At 51.5% G+C, this 15007-nt stretch overlaps 1 protein-coding gene across 2 annotated transcripts in view; it reads right to left on the bottom strand.

Moving 5' to 3' along the window:
* CNNM4 (cyclin and CBS domain divalent metal cation transport mediator 4) overlaps positions 2556–15007 on the bottom strand; it is a 43638-nt gene continuing 31186 nt past the window's right edge. Inside the window, exons 2-8 of one of the 2 annotated variants that reach the window (XM_021087271.1) lie at positions 12541–12684; positions 12194–12328; positions 10768–10937; positions 10453–10549; positions 8765–8827; positions 5491–5672; positions 2556–5061 (exon numbers count right to left, since the gene is read on the bottom strand). In XM_021087271.1, the coding sequence (XP_020942930.1) occupies positions 4864–5061; positions 5491–5672; positions 8765–8827; positions 10453–10549; positions 10768–10937; positions 12194–12328; positions 12541–12684 (989 nt within the window). In that variant the 3' untranslated portion in view covers positions 2556–4863. The remainder of the gene's footprint in view (positions 5062–5490; positions 5673–8764; positions 8828–10452; positions 10550–10767; positions 10938–12193; positions 12329–12540; positions 12685–15007) is intronic. The other variant, XM_021087272.1, reaches the window with a different exon arrangement.

Raw genomic sequence — 15007 nt, forward strand, 5'->3', positions numbered from 1 at the left:
TGATTGCTCCCGACTCTGCTATTGGTCTGGGTTGTGACACACAACCCCTGTTTTAAAAGGAACTTGCATTCTTGCCAGGAAGAACGACAGTAAATAGATAAACACACGAAATCACTACCTCTTTGGATCCTTGCAGCTACTTCGTGTTATTAATATATTGCACGGGAGAAAAGTAGGACTCGACTTGGCACAGATATCGGGCTCCAATGCGACCAGCCTAGTACCCTGTTCACCATCCTAGCCGCTTTAGGAGATGGCAGCTCTGTCAGGAATTACTGTACCTGGTCGTCCCACTTCTAGCAGATCATTCTTGGGAAAATAATTCCTAAAGACAAACAAGTGTTCCTCAGCCCATTATAATGTCATCTTGACCTGGTTGGAAGGAAACATACAGACTGCTAACAAGACTTCTCTATAGGTGTGGAGAAAAAAGGGCTTTTTAAGAGATTTTCTTTACATTTGTATTATCAAATTTCCTAACACAGTAGACTGTGATAAGACCATCCATATACATGTCATTTTAAATAGTCTTTACGAGGATTCTATAGAAACACATTGCTATGTTCTGAAAATAATATAAGTAAGTGAGGCACTGTGGCTGCAATTAAGTAAAATAACGTTGGTGTGGAAGGTAATATGCAAAATTGAGTAAACCAACAGAAATACTGTGTGAGAATTTTCAGAATAAGCCGCCAGAAGAAGCAATAATACTACTGAGCTTTTCCACTGGACTGGCACACTTCTTTTGGAAAAAGGAAATAAACTCAACCCCTTTGGTTCACACTTCTGTCCCCCAGTCCAGAGAAAATGCTGACACAGTGAGAATGGATGACAGGCTTGAAGTGAGTCATGTGCCTGAAAAGTTAACTCACAAAGAACACTTCCAGAGGCAAGATGGGGAAAATGCCTAGTGCATCTAGACAGGGCTCTGACCTTTGACAAGTAACTTTTCCCTTAGTCTCTGGCTCCCTTAGAAAACAACCTATAACTTATTCTGGGGGGAAGAAGACCTTTCGGTAGAAGAAAACTTTTGAAAACTTGGATCACACTTGGAAAACACAAAGGGCGATTTAAACTGTGAGACACAAAGACAAAGGATCCAGTAGAGGGCAAGCCAAGCTGCTCAGGGAGAGATTTCCTGTGAATAGAGGCCCCAGCACACACCTTCACCAGCTTCCTTCTTCCCTGGCTCTGCACCATTCTTTGGTCCATCGTCACAGCATCAATGGAGACTCTTGTCACCGGATGTTCAGGTCCCTCACTGACACTCCCTGGATTTTCCTTTCTGGTCATTTGGTCCAAGACATTTCCATGTTTTATCTGTATTTATTCTTGAGTTTTAAAGCTGTGACTGTGGCCACTGGCTCATTCCTGCTTCTCTTTCTCTCTCTCTCCCTCCCTCTCTCGTCTGCCGACGTCACTTCCTTCAGCTGGTCTTCCTTGACCGTCTTGACTAGGTTGGATCAAGGTTATGGGAGCAAAGTGCTCCCCTCCAACAGCATCCAGGACTTACTTTCTTGTAAGGCCCATTCATTCATTCATTCAACAAGTATTTCCTGCATTGAATGCCTGCGGGGTACCAGACACTGTTGTAGTGCTGGGACTACAGTGGAAATAAGAAAGATGCTGACCTCCTGGAGCTTCAGTTCTAGTGGGAGGACAACAGAAAATACACACGTCTGTACTTCTTATCTGATCATAAGTGCTATGGAGAAAAAGTAATCTGAGACAAGAGGGACTATTGCTAAGCTATTTTGGATGGGAAGGCTTCTTCAAGGAGGTAACATTTGAACAGAGGCTTTGATGCAGTGAAGGGGTGAGCCTCAAAAAGACCTGGGAGAAGAGAATGTTCCAGGCGGAGAAGACAGCCTGAGAAGTTGGTGGCACATGGCACACAGCAGGGGCTTAAACATGTGTGGAACAGAGGAATGAATGAAATTCTTCCTTGCCCTCCTATAAGATTTTGTATTCATTATCCCTTTTAAGGGGAATGTTCTCCTTTCTTTCTGCTTACCCGGCGTCTCCCCTTAAACATTGCCCCCAATTCACCCAGTTAAGCAGGGCTTGCCTGAGCCCCTGGCGGGGGCGCACTCAATCAGTTGCACCCATCAGCCAGGCCTCTGTGAGCACCCAAGAGTCCTCAGGCTGAAACCTTGGGAGCGGGTGCAGTGAGGATGCCTCAAGGGGAAGGCTCTTCGGGAGATAAACACTCCAACTTTAGAAGCAAGCTCCTTTCTCCTTCAGCCACCAGGGCAGAGGGGAGGGCCAAGCTGCCCAGCCCAGCTGCCCTGCCAATGCTTGGGGACAGAAGGAATCCATTTTACTGGATTCCTTACGGTGGCAGTTGAGCACATTTGCCCTGTCTGTCCATCAGCATCTCGCACCCTCTAGCTCTTGTGACCACAGCCTTGATCATATACCTTTGGTAGGATATGTTTCCGCTTCCTTTTTACTGCTAAAACAGTCCCAGAATGCTTGCTCAACAGTCAAGCACAGCTGCTCTGTGACAGGTACCAAGTACTGACAGAACTCAAATAGGCAAGTGTAGACTTGCCGAGATGTATATATATTTCATTTTTTATTACCAATCAAAAATAAATTCCATATATTGTTTAGCAAATATTATCATTGTTTTGTGACAAAAGACACAAGAGTCATTAACAAAAAAACTCCCCGAGAGTCAAACTCATAACAATGCCAAAATAAATCACAAAAATATACAAATTAAAATCTTATGCAAAATAAATATGAGTTCTTTGTTACGGTGGCTGTGACTTGCCTACCCATCCGGAGGCCATTTGTGAAGGTCTCCCTTCTGTAGGAAGACGTGCGGGGCTGGGCCCGGTCCAGGGTATGGCTCAGCCCAGGAACCAGAAGTTGGAATAGGAAGTGAAAAATTGCACTAGGAGGAGGAAGTCATCGGACCAGTAATATTTGGAAATAATCATGACCCTCTGAAAAAAGTGATTATAAAAGGAGATGGGAAGGGGAGGCAAGGCGGGACCATCTCTCCGTAGTAACTGTGTGTGCAGAGGTAGCTGTGGAAGTGTGTGCACCTGCTCCTTTGACTTCACACACACTCACTGGTTCAGGCCATGGCTTTGCTCCACCTGGCCCTCAGGTCCCAGGAACACAGCTCTGCAAGCCCCCATGTGGACTCAGAAAACAAGCTTCTCCTATAGAAAACTCAGGGGTTTCCCCCCATAGGGGACAAAGGTCTGGTGTCCTTTTCCCTAATGGCTGAAAACCCATAGGTATCACCACCTTCTCACCAGTCTTATAGGAATCACTTCTGTGACTGGAGGAGACTTTAAACTGACTGGTGGGGGCCGGCACACTTGGTGCAACATTTCCTGGTCCCAAGCAGAGTGCTTGGGGTGATGGGGCTCCCAAGTCGAGGGCAGGAGCGAATAAATAATACTCAGGAAGGCCTGCAGTCTCCCTCTCCCTATCAGGGCCCAGCAACTGTTCCACCTGACAAAAGGGCCAACGTGGATCTTGGTCCCATTGCCTCCCCGATGGGGGGAAGCCTGCAGCATAGGGAAAAGCTGCTGGGGCAGCACTGCTCAGGGGCGTGGGCTCTCAGGGCCCAGGACATGAGCTTCCCCAAAGGCAAGGATTGCACATGCGCGCGTGGGGGAGTCGGGGCTGCCAGCTGTGAGCCTTTCAGGTGGAAACCTCCTTCTTGGGTTCTGTAAGTGTGTGAACAAGGCCAGGTAAGCCTCAGCCACGGAGGAAAGGGCATGAAGAACCTGCTTAGGTTGGCTTCCTACATGTCCTCTAGTCCTCAATCCCCAAGAAGCATTGGGGGTTTGGGATCAGAAGAAGGGCTCTGTCAGTGACTAAGCCCTGATGTTCCTTGGTGGGTAGGTGGCGGGTGGGGGTGGGATTGCTAACCATGTAGATGCCCGTGACCAGGGTCCCTCCTGGCCCTGAAAGGAGCATCCCAAACAAGTCTCCTCTAACGTGAACGCTCTCCCCACCTGGGGAAAACCTTTGGTGGAAGTGAGGGCAGGCTGGGGGAGCAGGGGTTAGTGATCTAAAAGGTGTGAGACCCTGCCTAACACTCTGAGTCAGCCCCATAACAGGGGAGAGTTGTCCAAAGGGGCAGGTGTGAGGCAGACCAACAGGGCAGGGGTAAGAGTCCTCAGCCTGGCCCAACTCAGCAGTGGAGCCCGTCGGCAGAGTTCTAGGGAGTTCCTGGGTCCGATGCTTGACAGGAGGTGTGCTCCTCTCTGTGGCTGGGAGTAGCACGTCCCTGGTCAGTGACCCAAGAATCGGTGACAACAGGCCAGCCTCAGCGCATGACATGTCCAGGCAGTTGTTCTCAGCGCTATTTGGTTCTGTGCTTCCAGTCTTCCCTCCCAAGAGAAAAGCTTCCTCCAGCAGGCCTCAGGGATGTGGTCTTGGAGGAAGAGGAGGAGGAGGAGAAAGAGTGGGCTCCCTGAGTCAGGGACAGAGCCAGAACATCACGGCTAGGAGCAGATTATGGCTATTGCTTCCTGGGGTTCATTCTACCCCTTTTAAAGTTGTAAGGAAAAAAAAATTGTTTTTAAATAAAGTCCCTTAACCCTGTCTTCCCTTCCCCATATGATATTTTAAAAGAGGTGCGATGAGTCTAGTTTAGAAGCGCTCCTGGTCGCCGGCCCTCGGCCCCACCCATCGTCCAGGGCTGGGCAGCTGCCACCTTGGAGCTGTTCAGAGGTCCCTGTCAGAGGCCACGTCCCCCTCAGGCTGGGGGCCCTCTGGCTGCTCAGTCAGACAAGCTATCTGTCCCCCTTCCGGCCTAACAGGCTCCCTGTCTTTGTGTGGGCCCAATGGGGAGGCCCCCGCGGGGTTGGCGGGGGGCCCCGGGCCCTCCTGTCAGATGGCACTCTCGTGGGAGGCTCTGTGCAGCAAGGAGTTGCGCTCGTTCAGGAGAGTCGTGGTCTCGTCCACCACGGGCAGCTCGGATTTGTCAGTCAAGTTCTCGGTGCAAATGGTGCATCCGTCCGGGGGAAACTGAGGGCAATTCTCCATGCGTGAGGCCAGCAGCCCATTCTGGTACTGCTGCCGGGTGATCTGCAGCAGGAAGGGAGGCGGTGACTGAGAGCAGGGCTGGGGGCAAGCCCTACATGACAGATTTTTTTTTTCGTTTTATTTTTTTCTAGGGCCGTACCTGTGGCATATGGAAGGGGTCAAATCGGAGCTGCAGCTGCTGGCCTACACCACAGCCACAGCAACGCCAGATCCTTAACCCACTGAGCAAGGCCAGGGATTGAACCTACATCCTCACGGGTACTAGTCCGGTTGTTAACCCACTGAGCCACAATGGCCAGGATAGAGACTGTGAGTCCAGGAGAGAGGGCCAAGGGTGAGAAGCAAGGGTAGGGAGGACACCATCCTGGATCTGGGCCCTCGGTGCTGGCTGTGGTGGATCAGAGAAAGCAGCTGCCAATTAGAGGCAGGGGGATCCAGACGCCCAGGGAGAGGGCCGAGGGAAGCACTCACCTTAATGTACTGGAGGTCCATGAGCGCCCGGACGCTGAAGTCGGATATGTACTGGCCCAGGATGGAGCTGCCAAACTGGTTGCTGCTGCCAGCCAAGGCCGCTGTGCTCAACGAGTCTGAGCGGTCTGGGTAGCTGAGGGAGGCCGAGCGGCTGAGGGGCGTGGGGTGGGATGGGGAGCGGTCTGCGGAGGGGGAGAGGCTGTCAGGCGGGGGCAGCTGGGCACCCCTCACATCCTCCTGTCTAAGCTGGTCCTACGGATGCCTGGGCGGTGGAGCCCCCACCAGGAACAGGCAGTATTTTTCAGGCACAAATGGAAGCTCTAACTGCAGCAGGTCTGACTCCATTGAAGCAAATAAGTGAGTTTGTTTGGGAGTGTTGTGCAATAAGTATTAAAAAGTCCCCCTCGACAAACAAAAACCAGAGACACAAAGTCTATGGCTGCAGAACCCCTCATTTCTCCAACAACTGATCAGGCGATGGTAACACAATGATCACCCAAGCTAGAAGACAGGCCTCGATCCCTGTCTCAATGACAGTTTCTGTCGGGGGACATAAACTGCATACTTTTAAATTATATGAAAAGGAAGAACCCACAGTTTGCACTCCCATCACATGTACATACACCCCTAACATGACACCCTGTGGCACATGTCAAAACGCTCAAAGAGCTCCAAAGGATGTTCTGCACGAGACCTGTTCTGTGTGGAACAGTCCAACCCCTGTGTCTGCTGAGCCCCAGCCAGTCTGGCAGGAGGACAGGGGCCTCTCACAGGAATGAGACTGTGGCCCCTGAACCCCAGGCCTCCCACTGTGAGTATCTGGGGACCACTTCCAGCCCCATCCCATGAGAAGGAGCCTGGGGTAGTGGCCTCTTCCTGTCACTAGGGGCAGCACAGGCCCCCATTCAGCGTACTGTCACCAGGAAAGAATGACTCAACCTCCAATGAGGAAGGAACCAGCTCCTTATTTTGGAAAAGGAAGGGCACACACATTATTATACATCATTATGCCCATAGTTTTGAGAACACTCAGAAAACAATGAAATGCACCAAAATGTTAATTGTGAAGACATGCTGGCTTGTTTTAAACAAACAGGAAGTGAACTAAGCTTTTTTGCTTAGTTAACTACTAAATTATTAACTAACTACTAAGTTAGCCATTCTAACAAATAGCCTAGAAAGAAGAGCACTCATTGAATATGGGTGACTGATTTAACCAAATGTACTGAAATGAATAATACACTACTAATTTTCATTCATAAAACTAGGAAAATGCAGTCCACCCATGTGTCACTCATTCTAACTTAAGTAACACTTCTGATTAAGTTCTAGAAAAGAACAGAAATACTAGGATATTACTTAATATTTCACATTAATTCTTTGGATGATAGAATACTTTTTATTAATGCTTATGAACACCTCAGAAACAGAAATTCAACTTAAAACGAACACAAGTTAGTGACGTGGCCTATTAAAAAACAGAGGTCCTGGGTCCTTTGTGGCGCAGTGGATTAAGGATCTGACGTTGTTGCTATAGCAGCTTGGGTTGCTGCTGTGGTGAGGGTTCAATACCTGGGAACTTCTACATGCTGCAGGAGCAGCCAAAAACAAACAAACAACAAACAAAAGAAGTCCTGGAAATAAATATACCGAAATATGAACAGTTTCTGAATAACGAAATTATGATGCTTCTTGATTTCCTTGATTTTTCTACTTGCCCAGGTTTCTAAATAAGCTGTTACTTTTACATTTAAAACAAAACCAAAAAAGGTAACTAAAAAACCCAGAGGATTTTGACTTGGTAATTCTGTTTCTGGAAGAATATTCTAAGGCTGTATCTTACACACAGAAGAAAATTTTCAATAAAGAGGTTTACATCATGCTGTTATTGAGAACATAGACCCCCATGAATATGCATGGAGGGGGTAACAGATGAAGGCCCATCTGCTTGGTGAAACCCCGTGTAGCTCTATGTAGAAAGCCTATGGAAAACTATCTCGGTGCCCATATTAGGTAAAGACATCAGGATTCAAACCAGGTATGCACGAACTGCTGGCCTCTACAAAACAGAATCAAGTGCAGAGGAGGAGACGGAGGCTGAGGGGCTGGCCAGCAAGGGCCTACATGGCTCATTCTGTTCTTATCAGACAGCCCCTGCTCAATGGCCATTAACAGTTCCCTATCTCCCATCACAGCCAAAATGTGGTTGTGTCCAAAAAGGACAAGGGACCTCTAAGTCACTCTTTTACTTTTTTAAAAGATGATCAGCAGAAAAGGGTGCTCTGGCACATTTAAGGAAGAAAAAAGCCCAGCTGTACAAACATAAAAGGGGAACAGCGGACTGAAGTGCTGGGTTTGTAGGACGGCTGGGGCGCCAGGAGCTTCTCAGTTACACACTGACACTGGGGCTCCATGCCACCGGAGGGCTCTTAACCTCCTCCAGCACCACCAGCCCAGGCTGGAACTCTGACAATAGGACCGTATTCTCTGCCACTTTCCCTTGCCTCATGAGATGGGCACCTCGTGAACTGAATTATTCTTGGACCAACACAGTTCCCAATCCTGGGACAGGGCTCAGGAGTGTGACATATAAAGGCCAGAAAACAGCCTGTGACATTTGCCTCTTCCTAAATTCTTTCTGATCAGAATGTCACATTTTGGTTGTAAGAGAGAAAAAACAAATAGTCGTTGGGCTTCAAGTAAACATTGTATATCAATTCTCTCACTGTTCCCAACAATTCTAAAAAGGGGGCACACGTATGGTTCCCACTTCACGGGAGGAAACCTTATAGTAGGTAAGTCAGCTCCCGGAATCACTTAGTTGGTGTCTGTGAAGACCCCGTTCAACCAGAGCAGTCTGACTGTGGTCACACTGCTAACTGCCCAGGAGCTGCCTCCCTCTAGCAGGCAGACACCAGCAACAAAAGAAGAAAAAAGCAAAGCCTGTGAAGGAAGGTGAAAAGTTTTTTAGAGAAAACAAGTCATCCTGTGAGATCTATGAGCAACCCTCCATTCCTAGTCTATCACCTGCAGACGTGTGTGTGTGTGTGTGTGTGTGTGTGTGTGTTTCTTCTCAAGCACTAAAGGACCTTCAAGGAAGCCTTTCTAGGACCAAGGCAAAGGCACAGTGTAACTGGGCCCCAGGCCAAGCAGGAAGGATGCTACCTGGTGGGGGGGGCAGCCCCAGTGCCTGCTGGGAGAGGTTAATGTAGCTGTGGTGTGCAAGCTCAGGCGACAGGTGGCAGTGCAAACTTCTCCAGCCATGCCATGTTACCTGAGAGCCAGGAGAGCAGGGAGTTCCGCTTGCCAAGCGGACACCCAACCTGGGTTGAAGGCACTGGAGCAAAAGAGGAAAAGGTCAGTGATGGATGGATGGACGTGGAGGCACAGGAACACGATGGAGAAGCAGACCTGCTAGGGGCCAGGCTCCCTCGAGCAGAGAAGAGGCACAATGGAAGAGAGGACATGGCTTTGACAGGGAGGGGGCCCAGAGCCAACCAAAGAATCCTGATCAGAGAAGGGCAGAAGCTGGCGCAGTGGGCACAGAGTTCCCCTGGAAGTCATCTCCTCGCCCGTGCCCCTGAGGCGAACCAGGGGACTCCAGGGCCCTGACCCAGGCTCTGAGGCATCACTGCAGAGGAAGAATGTTTGGAGGAAGGCCCTATGACCCTGTGCCCTTCTGAACAAGATTTCCCCAAGCCGGGTGGCAAGAAGCACTCTTGGGAGGGGTCCTCCCAGGCCGGAGGCATCTGATTGAGGCCACTTGCTCCAAAATCCAGCTCTGGAGCTTTGTTCCTGCACACCCTCCACCCCCAAGGCCTGAGCTGTGACCATATACCCACGGGTGCCTGGCCCACCCCACGGGGTCTTCTTTGCCAAAGGACAGCAACAGGAGTTCCCGTCATGGCGCAGTGGAAATAAATCCGACCAAGAACCATGAGGCTGTGGGTTTGATCTGGCATTGCCGTGAGCTGATGTTGCTGTGACTGTGGTGTAGGCCAGCAGCTGCAGTTCTGATTAGACCTCTAGCCTGGGAACCTCCAAATGCCATGGGTGTGGCCCTAAAAAAAAAAAGGGGACAGCAACAGGCACAGCACTGAGGCTCCCCAGGAGCTGCATCACCCCATCACTGGGTGCCTGTCCCTGGCACCAAAGCAGTCTTTCACGCTCCAGCTTGCAGCAACCTGGGGCCACTCAGAGGGGTCACAACATCTAGCGAGGGGCTGAGCTGGGTGAGATTTGGCCAGGGCGCCCACTCTGGCCACAAGGCACCTGAACCACCTGGGACTGGAAAAGCAGAAGGCAGCAGGGTGACAAGAGTGACCCTCCTCAGAGGGTGTCCAGTCCCTTCTTTGACCCCAAGTCCCTTTATTCCATCAGAACCAACCCTTAACCAAAAGGCAGTGTTGCTCAGCCCTGTGAAAAAGCGGAACCCATCTGTAAACCTCATGTCCAATGGCACCTGGCCCAGCCCCGACCATGGGCACTTTGGACCCCCTCCCTCACCCGGATCCCCTGGCCAGTCTTCACGAGCGAGGCCCTGAAGTCTCCCTCCACCTGCCTCCTCTCAAGCCTCTCCTACTGTCATGGCCAAGGAGGCCTAAGGTGCCTACTTGCCCAGCGGCCTGTTCTGCTATCACAGGTTCCTGCTCAAGGGCCACAAATAACCTCTTGCTTCCCATCACACACAAATGCCACCGACTTTGTGGGGTGCCCTGACACACACCCACATCTCCGTCTCTGGCAGCTTGGTCTCACATCTTAGAACACGCTCGAGGCTCCCTTCGGGCTTTGCTCGAAACCCCTTCCCACCTCCTTCCCCCACTCTCTGAACCCCGCCCAAGGGGCGAGTCACTGCTCTTCCAGGCCACCTCCTCTAGGCCTGGTGGCTCTGGCTCTCAGTGGCCTCCGCTGCCCCAAGCCACACTAGGTAGGAGCCTTCTAGATGGCCCAGTGACTCACCAGAGGGGGACGAGGACAGGGCCATGGTCCCGTAGTAGGAGAAGGCACCCGTCTCAAACTTCATGTTCTCCTTCCCAGCCTCCACCTCCACCTTCCCCTGAGAACACAGCACAGGGTTATGAACAGCATGAGAAGGACAACACAACCCGGAAAGCAAGAGCCCAAAGCATGCGGGAGAAGCGAGGAGTTGGGGGGGGCTGGTCCCAGAGCCCCACAGCCCCAGGACCTCCAGGGTGGCCTTGCAGGGGGATGGGCAAGGTCGCAAGGTCGGGCCTCGAGGGCAGGAGGTGGGCAGGGGAGGGGTGGCGGGCAGACCTGCAGGATGAGGATGAAGTAATCGGCCGGCTTGTTGCGGGTGTACAGGTAGTGGCGGACAGAAGACTTGTTGTGCTCGTCAAACTTGAGCTCCTGAATGACCTCAGGGTACTTGAGCAGCCGCAGCAGGATCTTCTCGGATATCAGAGAGGGGCTGAACTGCGGAACCTCTGGAGGAGAGGGAGAGGAGGGTGTCATCCAGGGCCAGGCGGGCAGTCGCTGCTGAGCTGGATGGCCCTGCCTCCCTGGCAGCGGTGTCCTGGGCTCTGGCCTTGACAGACCCGAGTCTGTGCGCCTAGGCGGCCTGAACAGTGGCTCCTACACTAACAGGACATGGCCTCGGGCCACTTCTCTCACCTGTCTCAGTTTCCTCATCTGTAAACGTGGATTTAAAACTTTATAGGGTCGCCGTCATGAGGTGAAATGGGATGATGGGTGTAAGACATTCAGACACACGCCTGCTAAACGTGACTGTCACATGGGAAGTGCCTGCTAAACGTGACTGTCACGACTGTCAGTACACACATTGTTGACACCCTGGCAGGAAAAGCCAGGAATGATCACTGAAGAGGTGCCTCACAGAAGCTTCAGCAAAGAGGGCTGGGAAGGAAGTTGGACCAAGGGGAGAGGCCAGACTTCTCCTGATCAGTCACCCAGGTCTCCAAGGGTGCTTTGAATTAGGGCTGAGAAGAGAGGAGTCATTGACCTAGAGCTCAGGTCCCTGGGACCAGCAGAGGCAGGTGGAGGGGAGGTGAGCGCATGGAGCTGGACCCAAGGCCGGAGAGGAGAAGCCTGGGGCTGCAGGTTACGCCAGGGGAGGGGCATGTGGAAAGGCCTCCCTGCTCTCCCCCTTGGGCCAGGGGCGCCCAGGCCTACCTCAAGTCCTCCCAGCACAACACATCCATGTCAAAAAGCATCCCAGTGACAGAGAACACAAAGCACAGGGCTCAGCGGTGGGGGTGTATAGGGTGTGTGTGGCTATGTGGGGGGGCTTGTGGGTGTGTGTGTGGGTGGGTGGGTGGGTGGGTGTGTGGGTATGTGGGGGTGTGTGTGGAGGTGTGTGTGTGGGGGGGTGTAGGGGGGATGGGTGTTGGGGGGGTGTGGGTATGTGGAGGTGTGTGGTGTGGGGTGTGTGGGGTGGTGTGTGTGTGTGTGGGGGGTGTAGGGGGATGGGTGTTGGGGGTGTGTGGCTATGTGGGGGGTGTGTGGGGGGTGTGGGGTGTGTGTTTGTATGGGGGTGTGTGGCTGTGTGTGTGTGTGTGTGTGTGTGTGCAAAGAAAACACCTCACCCCCTTCCAGCGGCAGCCAAGCTTGGCCCAGCTCTTCATGGAGCCCTTCAGCTGCCGCAGCCCTGCTCCCTGGAGTGGAGTAGCCAAGGCCTGTGGCTGTGTTCCACGGACATCGAAGGTCCCCCTCCCGCTCTTACCTGTGGCCAAGAAGCGATGAGCAGCCAGAAGTAGCTGAGGAGAAATTTTCACCTTGAGCTCATTGTCAGCATCCTTGAAGGCTGAGAAGTCACGTTTGTTCTTCTCAGATACCCGTTTCCGGCTCCGGTTGTCAGCTGCAGAGAGAATCCAGAACTGAGAACAAGGACTCAGAAACAGCCTGGGAGCTGCTGGCCGGCGCCCCACTCTGCAGCCCAGACAGGAGGAAGGCAGCCCCTCTAGATACTCCGAGCAGCCCCAGGGGGCGCTGCCTCCCTGCACAGTGGCCCTGGCTCCTCGGGACAGCAGCTGGGGGTCTGCATGGGGCAGGTTCAGGAGGGACACTCACTGTACATATCTGACTCGTCCAGGATCTCGGACTTGATGATCTCCTCGATGACATCCTCCAGGGTGACCAGGCCCAGCACCTCATAGAAGGGGTCACCCTCGCCCTCATTGTTCACCTTTTGCACAATGGCCAGGTGGGACTTCCCTGCAGGGACAATATAATGAGTCAGACAAGAGCAAAGGCACGAGTCATGAGACTCCTAGACCAAAACGTTAACACATTTTGGGGTCATGAGTCACTGGGGTGGGGTTATGGATGGCCTTTTCCCTGTTCTGTATTTCCTGATGTTTCCTTTTTTTTTTTAATGATTTGTATTTTTTTTAATGATTTGCATTTTTCCAATACAGTTGGTTTACAGTGTTCTGTCAATTTCTACTGTACAGCAAAGTGACCCCAGTGTCATACATACATATATACATTCTTTTTCACACATTATCCTCCATCATGCTCCATGATATGTGACTAGATACAGTTCCCTGTGCTAGACAGCAGGATCTCATTGCTTATCCACTCCAAAAGCATTAGTTTGCATTTTCCTGACATTTCTATTGTAAACAGATACTACTTTTATGACAAGGGAAATCAAAAGTATTTTTTAATGTAAAGACATTTAATTAAGGACCATTTTTAAGAATAGAATGAAAAAGGCAAGGTCCTGCCTGGGGCCATGTGTCAGGGGCTCTCAGGACCCCTGCAAAGGAGAGCGACCCACACTGACAGCCCGGGAACAGGGGCGCCATTGGTCAGCGCCCTGTGTGTGCCAGCTGGACTTGGGGCTCCCTAGGGGGCCTACATCCCACGTCCCCCAAGGGCCTGAAGGACCTGTCACTTTCTCTCACTCAGCACTCCTTGGCAAAACGCCCCTGCATGTGCCCAGGAGCCGTGATCCTGCCCAAGGCAAAGGCTCTTGGTTCCCGAAGCCATTAACAAATTAGCCCAGGCTATAATTAGGCCAGGCAGGTACTATAATTAGAGGAGGGCCACCCTTCAACCCAAAGAAAGAGACAGTGAGGCAATCAAGGGTGGGGAGGAAGGACCCTCTGCAGAAGTTGTGTGGGGTGGGAGGACTTCCCACCCTGCTCTGGCAGCCCTCACCCATGTGCGTGACAACAACAGGTTGACAGCCAAGAAGAGCCTGGCCCACACTATGGGTTCAATGGGACTGTGTGCCCCACACACGAGGACACGGGTTTGGAGCAGCCTGAGGGGAAAGGCCCCAGGAGAGATGTGAAGGGCAAGTCAGGGCCTCCCGCTCAGCTTCCCCCTCAAAACCCAATCTCAGCTCTCACTGTAAGGCCTGTCCGCAGGGGATGTCCTCCAGGTCTCTGAGGCCACATGAGACCCCAACCCCAGCAGGATGCACTTTTTACAACTCCTAGGGGCCTCTTGGACAAATGGAGAGATGAGAAATGCCAGTTCTCATGACCAGCATTTTTTCAAATAAAGTGAAAAATCTCAGAGTACCCCACATGTGATGGGAAGAGTACTGTTTTTTGTGAAACTTTTTCACAATGTGCCAGTCACAACTGTTCACTTATTTCTGGTTGAGGTCAAAATCTTTCAGCACCTTGCCAGATAGAACCATGGCTAAACTTCCCCAGGGTCTTCAAGAGATGAGTCAGCAACAGCAAGAGCTCTGCAGGCAGGTCCTCAGCAGGCAGCAGCGGTCAGGGCCTGGACCTGGGGTCCAGCCCTGGACTCTTCACCTGCTGGAGGCAGCCCACACAGGAGTGCCCTCTAGAGACAGAATTGACGTTCTGAGGGCCTGCAGCAGCCAGACAAGTACGTCACCAGGCAGGAACCAGAACTAAAGCAAGGAAGCTTGGACCACTTCCAGACTGGCACCCTGGAAGAAGCCTGGGAGTGCCCAGTGTTGGGGGAGACACATGGGTCCCCACAAGCACTCTGGTTGGTGGGCAGGCAAACTGGTGCTCATATCAGGCAGCCACATTCAAATTCAGGCAACATGGAGTTTCTGTCGTGGCTCAGAAGAAACGAATCTGACTAGTATCCAGGACAAAACAGGTTTAATCCCTGGCTTCACTCAGTTAAGGATCCAGGTTAAGGATCCAGCATTGCCATGAGCCATGGTGTAGATTGCAGACATGGCTTGGATCTGGCATTGCTGTAGCTGTGGCATAGGCCAGCAGGTATAGCTCCAATTTGACTCCTAGCTTGGGAACCTCCATATGCCGTGGGTGCGGCCCTAAAAAAACCAAAAAATAATAATAATTTTTTTTTCAGGTAGCATGTCTCAAAATTAAGGATCCTGGAAGTTCCATGGACAGGAACTTATTCTATGAATATAATTTTCAAAATGCTGAAAGACAAAAAAGCAAAGGAGTTCATCGGAATATTCTTTTTTTTTTGCCTTTTTCTCTCTTCTAGGGCTGCTCCCGCGGCATATGGAGGTTCCCAGGTTAGAGGTCCAATTGGAGCTTTTGCTGCTGATCTACAGCAGAGCCAC

Source organism: Sus scrofa, chromosome 3 (assembly GCF_000003025.6).
Source record: "Sus scrofa isolate TJ Tabasco breed Duroc chromosome 3, Sscrofa11.1, whole genome shotgun sequence".
NCBI lineage: Eukaryota > Metazoa > Chordata > Mammalia > Artiodactyla > Suidae > Sus > Sus scrofa.